The sequence below is a fragment of the Trachurus trachurus genome (genome assembly GCF_905171665.1).
Source record: "Trachurus trachurus genome assembly, chromosome: 24".
NCBI lineage: Eukaryota > Metazoa > Chordata > Actinopteri > Carangiformes > Carangidae > Trachurus > Trachurus trachurus.
Window position 1 is genome coordinate 16819304 of NC_139910.1, and position 14996 is coordinate 16834299.

General features: G+C 42.9%; 1 protein-coding gene across 4 annotated transcripts in view; it reads right to left on the minus strand.

Moving 5' to 3' along the window:
• The window catches only part of eya4 (EYA transcriptional coactivator and phosphatase 4), a 44401-nt gene extending 29807 nt beyond the window's left edge, over positions 1 to 14594 (minus strand). For all 4 annotated transcript variants that reach the window (XM_084001112.1, XM_084001110.1, XM_084001109.1 and 1 more), the window contains exons 1-2: positions 14188 to 14594; positions 10231 to 10291 (exon numbers count right to left, since the gene is read on the minus strand). In XM_084001112.1, the coding sequence (XP_083857238.1) occupies positions 10231 to 10263 (33 nt within the window). In that variant the 5' untranslated portion in view covers positions 10264 to 10291; positions 14188 to 14594. The remainder of the gene's footprint in view (positions 1 to 10230; positions 10292 to 14187) is intronic.
• Between the last annotated feature and the right edge of the window lie 402 nt (positions 14595 to 14996).

The following is a 14996-nucleotide window of genomic DNA, read 5'->3' on the forward strand; positions in this document are numbered from 1 at the left end:
AGTATAAAATAGTATAAAATCATCAAAAATACTGAAGTAATGTACAACTATCTCAAATTTGTACTTAGAGTAAATGTGATGCACACTCCTGACTCAGCATCTTTGGTTAGGTGCACCAGTGCCACCACAGTAAACCTGGAGCCAGGACGGCTAAGGTAACGCCAAGCTAAGGTAACAATCCCCCTGGCTGTAGTTTTATATTTAGCAAACAGACATGGGTGTGGTATCAGTCCTCTTGTCTATTAAGCCTATTTTCCAGTCTGCCAGATTCTTACTTTAACAAGAAATAACACAAGGCCAAGGGTGAGCCGCTAGCCTTCTACCCTGCATACTTTAGGCAAGCCATCTCTGGTTTTGTCAAGAAATCTGAAGAGCAATTCATGTAGAACTGGTTATTTGTTGAAAATATGGTCATGGATGAGAGAGAGGACAGAAAAAAATTAAAAGGTAATCTTTCTAAATGAATCCAGCCCAGTTTTAACAGACCAAACCGATAACAAATCTCTTAGATCCTTGTTTTGACCGCTTTATTAGTGACTTGCCTCTGGGCGAGGTGAAAACTGTAAGCAATTATACTTTTTTGAAAAGTAATGATATGATTTTACTAATTACTCATCAAACTTTTACTCAGATTACTGTAAGGCGTTACTGTGAACCACAAAAGATGAAGAGGCCAGCCTGCTCTAGGCCAGTGATGGGCCACTTTCCCGCTTATCTCCTGTGAGCTGGCCAATATGTATCCTGGCTTTATAGAAGTGTGTTGTTATTTTTGTTGTGGTTCATTTTTTTGTTTTTTCAAATTTTTGGTGTAAATTTGTTCTGATGTTAGGGCGAATTCAATTATTTGGTTTAGGGTCATCTTTAAATATAACGTCTCGTGTTTTAATCACTGGCCAAACAAAGCTGCAAGGGTGGTCAGTGCACCTCACTAATTTTTAAATCCCAAAGATTATTTTTTATTCTGCTGAATTGTTGTTGATACACGTTTGGGGAGGGGGAGCAGTAGAGGAGAACAGTAACTAAGGCTGCTCTCCATCCTACTGGCCGTCACGGTGGTCCTCATGGCTGCCATTTAAATTGGCTCCTCATTGTCTCGGAGAGCGAGGGGATCACAGACATGATTTAATGCAGCTTTACTCAGTGGAGACAAATGAAAAGTCACTGATGGATGCGTGTGTATGTACGTGTGTGTGCGGGCCGGTTCTGCGCTGTTAATTGTGAAGCGTTTGGCCTCGACTGCCCCTGCTCAGCTAATCTGATGAGAGTGATTAAAAAAACAACTGGGAGAAACCTAAACCAGTCCACGGCTGACCAGGCAGTGGCACACACACACACTCACTCGCACACAAACACACACACACACACACATACACCACTCAACTCAGTGACACAGAAACACACAGGAATACACAGCTCAACATGAAATGTCTAAAGATACAATACACAACAGCAGAGTGAACTGAATGGATGTAGTGTAGTGTTGGGACGATGAGCCGATTCATCATTAACATTTCTACATAGGCTATTACTTTTCCATACTTCAGCAGCATTAAATAATTGATTTGAATGACTCAATACATGGGTCAATACATGACTCCAGGCTGCATGACGTGTATGAGTCATAGCACGAGGGCACAGATTAGTCTACACGGTAGAAGCTGTCACAGTATATAGGATATAATATTACAGATACGCATGTCGTCCTTATTCCTCTTTATTAACAACTGAAGTTAACGTTGATTTAGAAACTATATGAAATCCATCTTTAAAGTTTGAAGGTACAAAAAGCAGCAGCAGGTGGGTCATAGCAGCAGAGGTTAGACTTTATTTCAAGCTCTAGTTTGGCAAATTAACTAAATGTATGAGGCTGATTTCTGCAGAAATTGTTATCTAATGATATATAGGCTATAGCTGCTGCATCTGTATGTCTGTATCTGAAATGGCCTATGAGGTGGTAAGAGATGGGACAAGACTATGTAGGAATTGTTGTTAGAAAAATAAAATATAGGAGAAGTTGATTTCAGTCTTGACAGATGTCTGAATGTCTTTCCTTGACGTCTACTCCTCCAACAACAAAGTGAGATTTTACAAAAAATAAAGGAAAGTAAAAAGGCTCAAGTCTCTGCCCCATCAGACAGACAGATGTTGCTAAACCCAGCGATACTGAGCTGATGTTGAGCTGCTATCCTGTATACCTCGACAAATACAAGTCCAGTTGCCTTAGATAACAATGACCAGAATGAGAATATCCACAGACATATCCTGCATAATGTTTTACCAGCTTGTTGCTGCCTGAAATGACACTTTTACAGACATCATGTGTTTCTGATTTTTATTGAACGATCATAAGACAAGGAATGACGGACTTTGATGATTTCAAGGTTACGTAAAAGGGGAAATAAAACAGAGGAAATGGATGTTACAGGTTCTGTCAGGAGGTTTTTTGAAATAAAGCCACTGGTATTTATATGGACTCCATGTTTTACGGCAGAATTCAATAGAGTGAGTGAGTGAGTGGACGAGAACAGTAAGAGCTCCTCTCTGCTGCTGTGTGAGACCTGAAGAAACACAACACCATCCTCCTGCACACCCCCACCACCACCACCCCCACCACCACCACTTCACCCTTCCTCATCCCCAGCCCGACCGCAGCTACTGCACCCCACCGACCCCCCCCCCGATCCTCCCGCCGCTCAGTCCCCATACCGCAACCTTCCCCTTCTGAGTGCACCAACCCACCCCCTGAGCACCTCTACATCCCACCGTGAAGCAAAATCAATGGTGTGTGAGAGAGAGAGAGAGATACAGAGAGAGAAGAAAAAGTGTGTGTGTGTATGTGTGTATGTGTGTGTTCAGATCAGGTAAGAGCGCAAAGAACTGAAAAGTAAAAAGTGCCAATGCAAGTGTTTTCGGTGTTAAGAGTCCGATTCTAAGAAGGTCTCAGTGTCTGTGCTGGCCATAACTGGGGTGAGTGTGTGTGTGTGTGTGTGTGTGTGTGTGTGTGTGTGTGTGTGTGTGTGTGTGTGTGTGTGTGTGTGTGTGTGTGTGTGTGTGTTTGTGAGCCTGTGTGTGTTAGTGCGTGTCTGTGGCAGCAGCAGCAGCAGCAGCAGCAGCATCAATAATTAAAGCTAATCTCATTAGGCCTCAGATCCCTTTCAGACGCTTTTAATTAAATGATGAATGGCCTCCCAGCTGCCTGTTAAATAATGCTGCTCATGACATCACAATGTGTGTGTGTGAATGTGTGTGTGAGGGTACGACATAAGGTAGGTATCCTAAAAAAAAAAAAAAAGCACACACGGAGAGACGTTCAGCAGACAGATAGGTATGCTCCCTCACACACACACATGCCATCTGCTCTCAGATCCAATATGCGGCCGATTATTAGAAGTTACTGCTGCCCCGCGAGCAGAGGAGTTAAATGTCTTTAAAGTCGCAAGCTGTTCTGTCACACCAGGCCTTGAAACACTTCATATCATCTTCCTAATAAAATCACTCACAATACCATATGTCTGTGTGGAGAAGGGAGGCAGACCAACCGACCGACGGAGGAGAGGACGTACGTAAGTGTGACAAAGAAAAGAGGGAAGGGCAGAGAGTCCGAAGAAGAAGGGACAGCGGAGAGCTCGGGGTGGTGGTGGTGGTGTGAGAAAGATACAGATACAGGAAGACAAAGGAGGCAGAGAGACCACAGGGCAAATTAGAGAATGAGAGCAACAGGTAAAGCAGAGGACAGGTGAGGGTGCCAAAGCGCCCCAGGCTCCAGACAGCATGGACCTGGCTATGAGAAAAACTCATAATCTCTCTGTTTCTCACCCCCCCTCTTTCTCTCTCTCTCTCTTTGCTCTCCCTATGCCCCCCCCCCCCCCCCCCCCCCTCCCTCCACCTCTCCACCTCTCCCACCCGCGCTCTCGGGCTGGCTCTGTATCGGATTGCTGACTTCACAATAGGCCCTGAATCATCACTCTATAGCCAGAGAGACACAGGGAGAGACAAAGAGGCGGGCAGGCCAGCAGAGAGAGAGAGAGAGAAGGTGGGACAGAAAGATAGAGAGACAGGTAGACAGACAGACAGACAGAATCAAGGACAGGGAGAGATGTTCTATTGAATTGAATTGTTGCATTGTTGTACTGTTTTATTGTAATGATATGATAGATTTAAATCTCTGTCCTCTTGGTTACGGCTGTAAAACCTTTTAATGTACAATGCACAGCTGAGCATTTATGAAAAACCACAAAAATGTGATGATGCCCTCAAATAGTTCATTTGTTCTCATGCAGATGCAGACCACTTCCAGAAGGATAGCTGGTGGTTTCAGGGTTAATATTATTCGAATAAGCACTGATCTGATTCACTAAATCCACGGCCTCATGTTATGTTTCATAAAATTAGACGACTGGTGCTCAGAATCAGAGGAGGACGCCCTCAGTTCAGGTGTTGGAGTTGGAAGGAAGAGTGATCGCTGGATCGGTGCTGATATCCTACAGAGTTGGTTACCTTGAAGACAGAATTTTTTTTTGCTATTCCAGTGTAGGCTACTGCTTAAACGACCTGTCAGCTGATCGATTAGTTGATCAATGGAGAACAGGTTCACAACAAGTTTCATAATCTATTGATTACAGTACCATTGTCTCAAGCGATGGTTCCATATCTTCAAATGTCATTAAACACATAAGAACACAATGATCTATAGGCATCGAAGAAAGAAATAACAAACTGAATATTTAAGATAAAACTGGAATACTTAGTAGATGAAAAGATGAAAAAAGACTTTCATTGCAGCTCTAGTGTGTAATAAGTGCTAAGTCAGTGAGTACAGACCCAGGTCACAGCCCAACTGGCCTCGGCGACCCCTCTGCTACCTCTCTGAGTCTACGCTGCAGAGAGAGAAATCCAATCTCCCAGCAGAGCAGCAGAGGAAGTTCTCGCGGCAGGCATGGCGGGCAGGTTCCTCCGTAACCAAAGCACAATTGTTGCAATTTCATTTCCTTCCCAGCAAAATGAGGAAACATGGACTTTTTTTTTTTTGTAACCAATGGCAGATGAGCAGAGCAGAGGGAACAAAAGGTGGGCTGTGCTATCAAAGGCTCTATTTATGGACGTTGCTGGGAACAAAGAATAAAATGTTTTACTACTTCACCTAGGACTCCTGTTCATGTAATGCCTTTTTTTTTTTTGAAGAGTCTGAATTCATTGTTGTTACCGGTGTCATTTCTTGATGTTAAAATGCTCAGTAAAGACAGAAAACGTAACATCTGGTAACAATGAGATTTTCCCTGAAAAAACTGTGATTGATCAATAAAGTGAGGAATCTTGGCATGAAACGTTGTGCCCTGATTGACTTCCATTAAACAAGCATGGTCACGTTATGAGACGGTCTCCACTCAGATGACCTCAGTCGTCCCACACCACACCAAAGTATATGTGTATAACAGAGAAAGAAACACCTACACACACTCACACACACGCACAGACACACACAGCAGACACTCAAGCACACATATCATGTGGTTTCCTGTCTGGTGCGTTCCTCTAGAAAGCCCACGCCAGTTGCTCTGGGTTTCTAGATGGATTCTCCAGTCTGTTTGGGGGGTTTGACTGTGTCAGACTGTGATTGGCTCACGGTCCGTCTGTGACCTGCTGACCTCACACCTAGCTGGCTTTCTTAACCGGCCGGCCAGACTCTCACTCAGCTCTCTTATATACCAGTTATAAATTATCTGGATTAAGGCAAGAGCCGAAAAAGTTTTGGTGAAAGACAGATGTTTTGGTTGTTTTGCGCATCTTAAATAAGAGTAGTGTCAAAACAATGGCTGTAGAAGCTCTTATTCCATTTCCCACATGACAATAGGATCCTTTGTCCATGGTTTTCACTTTGGCTTATTTCTCCAAGTTTCCAAAACTCTGCGCAGTTTTTTTGAAAGAAACAATCACCAACTCACTATGTGGGTGAATCAGACTTCCAGTAAACCAGAGAACATTATGCGTGCAGAAATGATTAAAAAAAATAATTATTTTGTCAGATATTGCAAATTTAGTGGGAATGGTAGTTATTGCTTTCAAATTTTACTGCAAAAAAAAAAATACAAATGATGATGATGTGATTCTTGCCATGGTCTGCGGTGTGTCCTTATGTCTGGAGAATGTGATGTGTAGGCCGGGGCATCTCTGTAGCACCGCGATGCTTCAGTTATAATGGTACTCTTTATTTGAAGAACTGCTGCTCCTGTGATCTGGATACTGCACTTGTCTGTATTATGACGTTGATAAATATTTCAATTAATCATTCGGACCTACGTTACTATAAAGTCTGTAGCCTACAAATGTTGAAGAAATCATGGGACATATTGGGAAATGTGTTTATTGACCATCCTGATGAAAGTTAGCTTGGAGACTGGAAGCAGGGGCTCTATACAAGGCTCACCACCACTTCTACAGCCAAGAAATAGTCAGACAACTAAAACCACAACTTGTCATCTTTACACTTTGGTATTTCCACATCAACTCCAACTCCAATTCGACTTCCATCCTCCATCCTGTCCTATCAGCAGCAGCTCTACAGGGACTGAGAGGAACATGACCTACAGCAGAAATCTACTGAACAAAAATAGTTTTCACCTCGACTCCATTGGAAGACGTAAGCATTGTTTTTTCATTTTGATTCACTGTGTCGCCCTTTATAACTTGATCAATCACTACAGATACCGTTAATAGGTTCAGAACACACAAACTGTGGGAGATTTGTGTGAACAGCTGGAGATTACACTTCTCTTAGTGCGCCAGAGAGAAAAATGAAAAACAATAGTGTAAAAATGCGGGGGGTCTTGGCATATGTTTTTTTTTCAACACTACACATTTTGCTTCTTGTCCGTAGTTATCAGCCATAATGAAATCAAGAATAATGGCCTTTTTTCAAGAACATATTAAGCGTCTCAAATATTTTCTTCCCTCAGTGCAGCTGAGACGAGAGGTCTGAACGACAGACTCTCTCAGCAACACTCAGCTGTCAGCTAAACATAAATCTTACAAGAATCACCGTACACTAAGCTGAAATTGAAGTGCACCTCGGTGCCACAACTAGGATGCCAGCCTACTAGAGGGATGCCAGGGGGGTAGCTGTTACACTCCACACTCCTGTGATCCGGCGTCCACATGCCTTGTCGCCGGGCAGATTTCGAAACGACTGTCTATGACGCCAATGCAATCTTGGCAATCAGGGTTGGGCCGTGCTCGCATTTAGCTACTGCTGCTGCATGTAACTTTGTGTGAATGTGTCTGTATGGGGTTGTAGGGGTGAAAGAGGGGTGCAACCTGACCCCTTTCCTCCTCTAACTCGGTCTCTCTCTCTCTCTCTCTCTGTCTTTCTGTCACACACACACACACACACACACACACACAAACTGGGACAGCTGCCATACTTGGGGCCTCTCCCAGCGCACCAGAGGAAAAGGCTACAGCTAAAAGAACCTTTTTTCCCCTCTTTTTTCATCCTTTTTTCCTCCCTCCTCCTCCATCTCTCTCACTTTTTTCTTCTGGTGGTCATACGTTTAAATCCTACAAGGCTCCCTGGGGTCAACAAACACCACCGTCCCCGCCCCTCGTCTCTCATTGCTTCCTCCACTAGCCAGCAGACTAGAGACTTCAATCAGGGCTCTGTCGGATCAAGAGTCATTGAGGGACCGCATGGAGTGTGTATTCATGTGTGTATACTCAAGGACTCATAGTGATCTATCTGTTTAAGGCTTATACAAGTTGATGCTAATGATTTAAATGAATTCAATAAAACATTTCATCCAAACAGTCTCATCATCATCTCACAGCATCACTCAGCGACAGCAGCACAGGGAAAAAAAACAGTTATCACCTTTTCTCCCGAAGCTAAACAAGTATGTGACAACAGGTGGAGTGAGACAATTAAACAAGCTATAAGTAGCATTAGGAGGCTAACCGCTGCCGGCCCGGCCTCGGGGCTCCTTCTAGAGCTCCCCCAGGACCCCAGACGGCAGGCTGGCCCTCGGCATAGCAGGCGGCCAGAGAGGACGCCTGACCCTAACCCAGATGATGTGCGATGGATGTGGTGGGAAAAGGGCGGGGTGGAGGAAGTGAGCGACGGGGGTGGGGGGTGGGCTTTAAAGGGTAGAAGGGTAGCAGGGAGGGGTGGGGGTATCAGGTGTCAACAGACAACTCCCCGAAACTTTGTGTGTGAGGTCTGCGCTGTTTTCTTAGCCACCCGAGACACGCCTCTTTCAATAAAGCGGTGCGAGGAAAGAATTAGCCACTTTCAGCTTAAATATTTAACAAGAGGAAAACAGTCAAAGGAAATGAATTACAATTACTGAATCAATTTACAAATTAAAACCTTCACTTTCAATTGAAGGTGGATCCAAGTTCTGAACCCACTGAGCTTCAGGTGTAATCTACGGCAGGCAAATAGCAACAAAACCAAAAATGAATATCAGAATTGTAAAAAAAAAAAAAAAACATCTTCATGTTCAACATTTGTCAATTTACATTTTAGCTGAAACTGCTTTATAGCTTGAACATAATATTGTATGACGTTTAAGTTTTAGGGTCATATTTTAAAGGATAAATGCAAAATTTTAATTACGGCACCTCAATTGGATGTGTCAACTTTGGGATAGTTTGACACCCATTTTCCAAAATTGTCTAACATTTTGATAATGGGAATAATGGTTAGTGCCTGGCAACCATTTCACCTCACTTATTATATTTTCTGATCCAGTGTACCCCCCTGGTTTTCTTCAATTAACACTCAGTAATATCCTTCCCATTGCTATCAATTGGATGTGTCTAATAAACGGGAAACTGAGAGTCGATTATACACTGCATACCCCAAATTCCCTCAAATCACGACTACTTATCCAAACATACAGTAAATCCACACCTGCTTATTAAATCTACTCCACCAATGATCAGCTTTATGTCAGATTTTTGAATATTTTGAGCAAATAAAAGATAAAAAACCAAACACTTCCAGAAGTTGCAAATCTCCTCTGGATGCACATGGGTTTGCGTAGCATGATTAAAATCTCTGCCCTTGCTCTGAGGTCTCATTTCCAACCTGAACAATTAATCAATGTCTGTGAGCTGCAGCTCAAATTCACATTATAAATGATATCACTGCCCTATTTAAAGCAGGTGAAGTAATTGTGGAATACGGACATCAATATTTGATATTTGGATGGCAGCAAGACAAGATGGATGCTCTTTCTTTCTTCTTTTTTTTCTTTCTTTCTTTCTTTCTTTCTTTCTTTCTTTCTTTCTTTCTTTCTTTCTTTCTTTCTTTCTTTCTTTCTTTCTTTCTTTCTTTCTGTCTCTTATTAATTCTGTGCGTGTTTGTGTTATTGTGTGCATGCACTGTACAGTATGTGTGAGTGACAGTACTCCACTGGGGTCAGGCCGTAACCCAAGCCGGGGCGAGTCTGACAGAGCAACACAAAAAGTGGGAGAAAAACAACATACTTCATGTGCTCTGTCCCACTTCGTGCTATTATTACTGTCGAGGCTGGCAGGTCAGAGAGAGAGAGGGGGAAGAGAGAGAGGGGGGAGAGAGAGAGAGAGAGAGAGAGAGAGAGAGAACCAGGCCTGATGGAGGAGGAGGAGGAGATGAAATTACACCTGTTCTGGTGGCTGACTAACGACTTTGAAATGCGAGTGGACCTCGCTCGCCGCCAAAATCATTTTCCCAACAATACAGCCTGATCTTTAAACAAGCAGAACTGGGACGCTGTGCTGACGTGACGCAGAGACAGCCCGCTGTGCCGAGACACTAACAAACCCTCAGGCTGTGTGTGTTTTTTCTGTGCGTGTGTGTGTGTGTGCAGAAGCATGTGTTTGGGGTCTAAAAGATAAGGGAGTGACAAAAAAATAAGGCTAAATCTTTTAATTGAATTAATCAGTAACTTAAGTGACAATGAACTCACTTGAATTACATGCACACCTTATGCTTCCAGCTACACGGTTCCCAAATCGTTGTCTATGTCCATGTCTCATTCACTCTGACTGCTGCCATATGGTTACTGTACCCTCACTGAACCACATCTGCTGTGTGTTAGCGCACACACACACACACACACACACACATGCACACAGGCGGCCACACATCTCTCCATCGCACCCATACTTCAGACTTGTGTGGCCGATGCGAGGTACACTCACCCCCACCCACACACACACCCACACACATGTATACAGTAGCCTTTAACTCACCATCTGTTCGTTGAGGTCCTGTGAGGCCTCCATGGCTCCTCTGGTTGTGATCCACAGCACACTGAAGAAGTAAAAAGGAGAAAATTAAATGTGGGTCAAGTGGGTATAATGAGTTTTTTTATTTACATGTGCACAGGTTGAGTAGTAAGGGATCACCTACACTAAATGTTCTGCAGGGATGTTGGTGAAAAGCAGACTTGTGGGGGGTCTAACTGTCAAATTCAATAACTCATTGTCCCATTTTTGGATGAAACCACCCGTCATACTGTATTAATTTCTCATTTTTTTCTATATCTTCCCGCATCTGTTGGTCAGGCCTTCTGTCGGCGTGTTTATGTGCGAGCAACAGGAGACTGAGGGAGGGAAGCAGCAGCGTTAACTTCAGCATATCATCTTCAGCCGAGGGTGAAGTGGAGAGATAATTGCAGAAGTAAATATCAACAATGAAAATGGAGAAGTGTAAACGATACGGCTGCTTGGCTGCCTCCGGACCACAGACACAGTGGCTGGCTAGAGCACGAAGACAGTGAGTGACCCTATTAATACTAGACAGAAGAGAGGTTGGATGCAGGAGCCGGAGAGGCCGAGGTGAACGTCGTCTACAGCTCCAGTGAGCTCGAGTTGAGATGTTGGACGAAAATGAAGCCAGAAATGACATTGTCCTCCTTTTCTTTTCTTTCGGTTTTTTTTTTTTTCCTGTTACAGTCATGCCGAGAATGATGCTGCAACAAAAGGCCAGCTGACAACAATGGGAAACAATGCCATCATCCCCAACAGCACGGCACAAAATGGCTTCTCTCTGCTTTATCGTGCGAAGGCCGTCAGAAAAGTTTGACAGCTGAACAAAAGAGTGGGCTGCAAAGACGCACACTCACATGCAAACACAAAAGTCCTGCCCTGTCATTAGATCTGCGGTTCCCACCAAGTGCGGTAAGGAGTGCCACTGAACCGTTTCCTGCTAATTTCATGCGTTTGCTCCATTTCACCTCAGCTTAAGTCAATAAATATTTTTCTGCACCTGCACTTTGAGGGACAAGGAACAAGCTGCACATGTTGTGCTCTCTGCTCCGCGTAATGACAGGTCTGTGTCGTACAGTGTGGTCAGCTAAGTGAAGGATATATATAGCACATATCACAGTATATATCACACGTATGGTGTGTATGATGATGCATTCACAATAAAAGTGTTTCCTCCTCTGATTAGTATATTAGATACACTCAACATAAAGTTTATCTCAAAATTGGAGAAACTTACAATCATAAACATTAAGTTAGAGCAGTAGTTTTCAGTTAGTTCAGTGTGTGTGCGTGTGCGTGTGCATGTGCGTGCGTGTGTATGTCTGTGGAGGTTTCTGGCTCGATCCTTTAAACTAACTGGCATCCTTTTAATTTTTCATAGCGTTCAGCTCCTCCTCGCCTGAAACCGAAGACAATAATGCGTCTCTCAGGTGAATTGATTTGTGCCCAAGCTTCTGACCCCCTCCCCTCTCTCACCCTCCCTCCCTCCCTCCCTCCCTCCCCCCTACTCTCCCTTCCTCCCCCCTCTCTCTCACCTCTGTGGAGGGCAGAATCAGCCCTCTATCTATCTGGTTTGCGTTTCACTCTCCCCTTCATGTTTTATTCTTCTTAAACAAGGATGTGAAATTTACCAATCAAATTCATGAGCAGTGCATTAAAGTTGAGCTGATTTTAGGAGGCATTAAAGTGTTAAACGTAAGTATATTCTGGGAATAATGCCAGTACAGCAACTTGGAATAGGACCTTAATATATGAAATAGATATGTCATAATATGTCATATTTGCTGGTTTTTAAAAATGTACATTTTGTGCTTCTGATTACCAACTGGTTTGCCCACTAGTAATGTGTTGTATCCATCCCACTCCACAAGACTGCCTACAACCAGCAGTTACCTGACACTGCGCAGGGAATCAATAACGCCTGCCATTTCCTTCAGCCTCCCAGAAGAGAGAATTATATTTCTCTCTATGGCTATTGACAACGACATAAGACACACATGTGGGACGGCGGAGGAGCAGCAGCAGCAGCAGCAGCAGCAGAGAATGGACTTGCACGGCTACACCGCGGTAATTTCACGCTATAAAAGCCGAAGAGGCGGGGGGGTGTTGAACAAACCGCAGACTGCTGCTGGCTGGAGAGGCTCGAGTGAAAAGTCACAAATTCAATTCGACTCAAACCTCATTGACTTCGCAGTCGTTTTACGCATGAATCGATTTTTTGGATGACACGTTTACAAGGTTTACACCTTTCCACAGGTCTTAATTGTTAATATACGGTTCTGCCTCTTCTCCTGTGTCTGTGGCACTTCAGTGGGCCATATTTACTATAGAGCTTTTATTAGTGGGGATAATTGTGCGCGTCATTCTTTAAAAAAATAATAATAATAAAAAAAAGTCTCATGTGGGCCAAGTACAGGCCTACCACAGACATCTCTACCAAACTATAAAGAACCAGAGGGCGACTAAGAGAATGTGAGGTTATGAGGCTTTTGCTTTATTATACTACAAAAATTCAAATTCGGTCAGATGCTCTTATTTTTGCAGCCAGGGTCTTATACTGGATTTATTAAAAGGGTGTTTTAGATTATTGTCCTGCAAGAGCAAAAATAAAAATGAATAAATTACACAAAGAAGCAAATATAAAATGTGAAATAAATGTTACATAAAGGGATAGAATTTAATGGATCAGAAAAAGTTGCCCCTCATAAACTAATATTGTCCTTTTTAAATATTTTTTAAATATATTTTTATAAGACAGTAAACGCCAGTCCACAGCCTTACATCATAATGCAAAACAGGCTATTTCAAATTTAGTGCACTTTATTCTAAATGTTGAAACTGCTATTTAATTCATTTTTCAAAGGCCGTGATATTAATTCATCCCCAGCCCCCATGGGCCTCTGCAGGACTTTATCATTGTCCCCCCCCAAAAAATCTCCACAAACCAAATCCCGTCCACCCTCCTCTTGTGCATTAAAGCGCGTTGGTTAAGTATGAGTCCTTAATGTGAAATCTAATCTGTATGGATTACGGTGCAGTAGGCCCTATCAGATTTTGAGTCGGCACGTAACTTGTCATGTTGTTAGGGGCAGGCCAATAGCCAGGGGCCATTCAAGCCCCGACAGCCGTGGTATAAGATTCCTATTTCCTACATATCAAATACAAACACAAACTCCACGTGGGATGAGAGGAGAGATGGGGAGAAAAAGCTGTGGACAGGCGGGGAGGGTGGAGGCTGAACACTGATGATATCCAGATATAAAGATCACACACTAAAATAATAACCAATTATATTTTAATTAGTCATGTTTACTTTTTTTTTTCTAAATAAGAAAAGCGTCACGTGACTCCATCTTTACGTGAATGAGGTAAATTCAATTCCTACCGATTTATTACTGATGTCAACCTGTTAAAAGTTATGATTTTTTCTTTCTTTCTTTCCTTTCTTTTTTTTTTTTTTTTTACCTGAACATTAATATTTGGGTGAAATTAAATAAAACGGGTTTAACCTGCTGAGGATGAAGTTTAGACTCAATATTAAAGTGAACGTTATTTTTTATATAAACTTAAATATGACCTCCCTTGATTAATTATTTGGATATGTAGACTAACACCTTTAAAACTATTTACATTAGGGAATTCATCTTATTGTCAGTGTTAATCATTCGTTGTCGGGGTGTAAAGTCTCTTTTATCAGTCATGATTTTAGTCCGGACACGATCTGATATTTATTTATAAAAATCCACGAAATGAATCAGACTGACTCAGAGGTAAAAACTATGACAGCTACTGAGTTATCATCCTCACACATGAGCCACCTCAGCTGATCTGCGACCTGCTGCTGTTTGGCAGAGTAAAACCACACATCTGCAACTGTCTGAAAACGGAAATAAATAAATAGATAAATAAATAAATAACAGAAGAAGAACCATGGCCTACCTGTGTTGAAATTATTTTTCGTCCCAACAAGAAATCAGCTCCCAGATTTCCTTCACTTCTTGGAAGCTCTCATCATCAAATGCAGTGTGGTCGCCGCACAGCTCTCCCTGCTGTCTGCAGGCTGTCACTGACTGGACCAAAACACTTCAGCCACTGCTGGCCATTAGCAGCAAGACTTTCCCCCCCAGAAAAACACACACACGCGCAAGCTCGAGGAGCAACTTAGACTCGGTCAAACTAATTTACAAACTCAGTTGCGCGTCCCGGGACTCGGTCTCGGTGACCGGGCCGCTCACTTGTGCGGGAAAAACCATTATTTTCAGTCCGCGTCCAAGTTTGAGCACCAGGCTGTTCAGAGGCATTACACTCAACTTCATTATTGAGGACCGCGCGGCTGCGCATGCGCTCAGCTGCCATGCCGACACTATTGGGCAAGTGTCCAAAGGAGTAATGGGGTTCAGAGGGGTGGGTGGGTATGAGGGGGTGGGGGGAGTTACAGAGATGACATTCTTATTAATAGTTTGGTCCAAATGACGTGCCCACAGTTTTATTTATATTTATCCCATCGTAGCAAAAACAACATGCACTGAGCAGTATCTATCTATCTATCTATCTATCTATCTATCTATCTATCTATCTATCTATCTATCTATCTATCTATCTATGGGTTTATTTGGGAAGACATGTTGTTACATACTGTATAGGTCTTTTATTTAATTATGATTGCTTATATTCCTTCAACATTAAAAACTTTTTTTTGTTTATTTTATTTTCCACTACACTTGTCTCATTGCTGTTTCAGGTGTTCT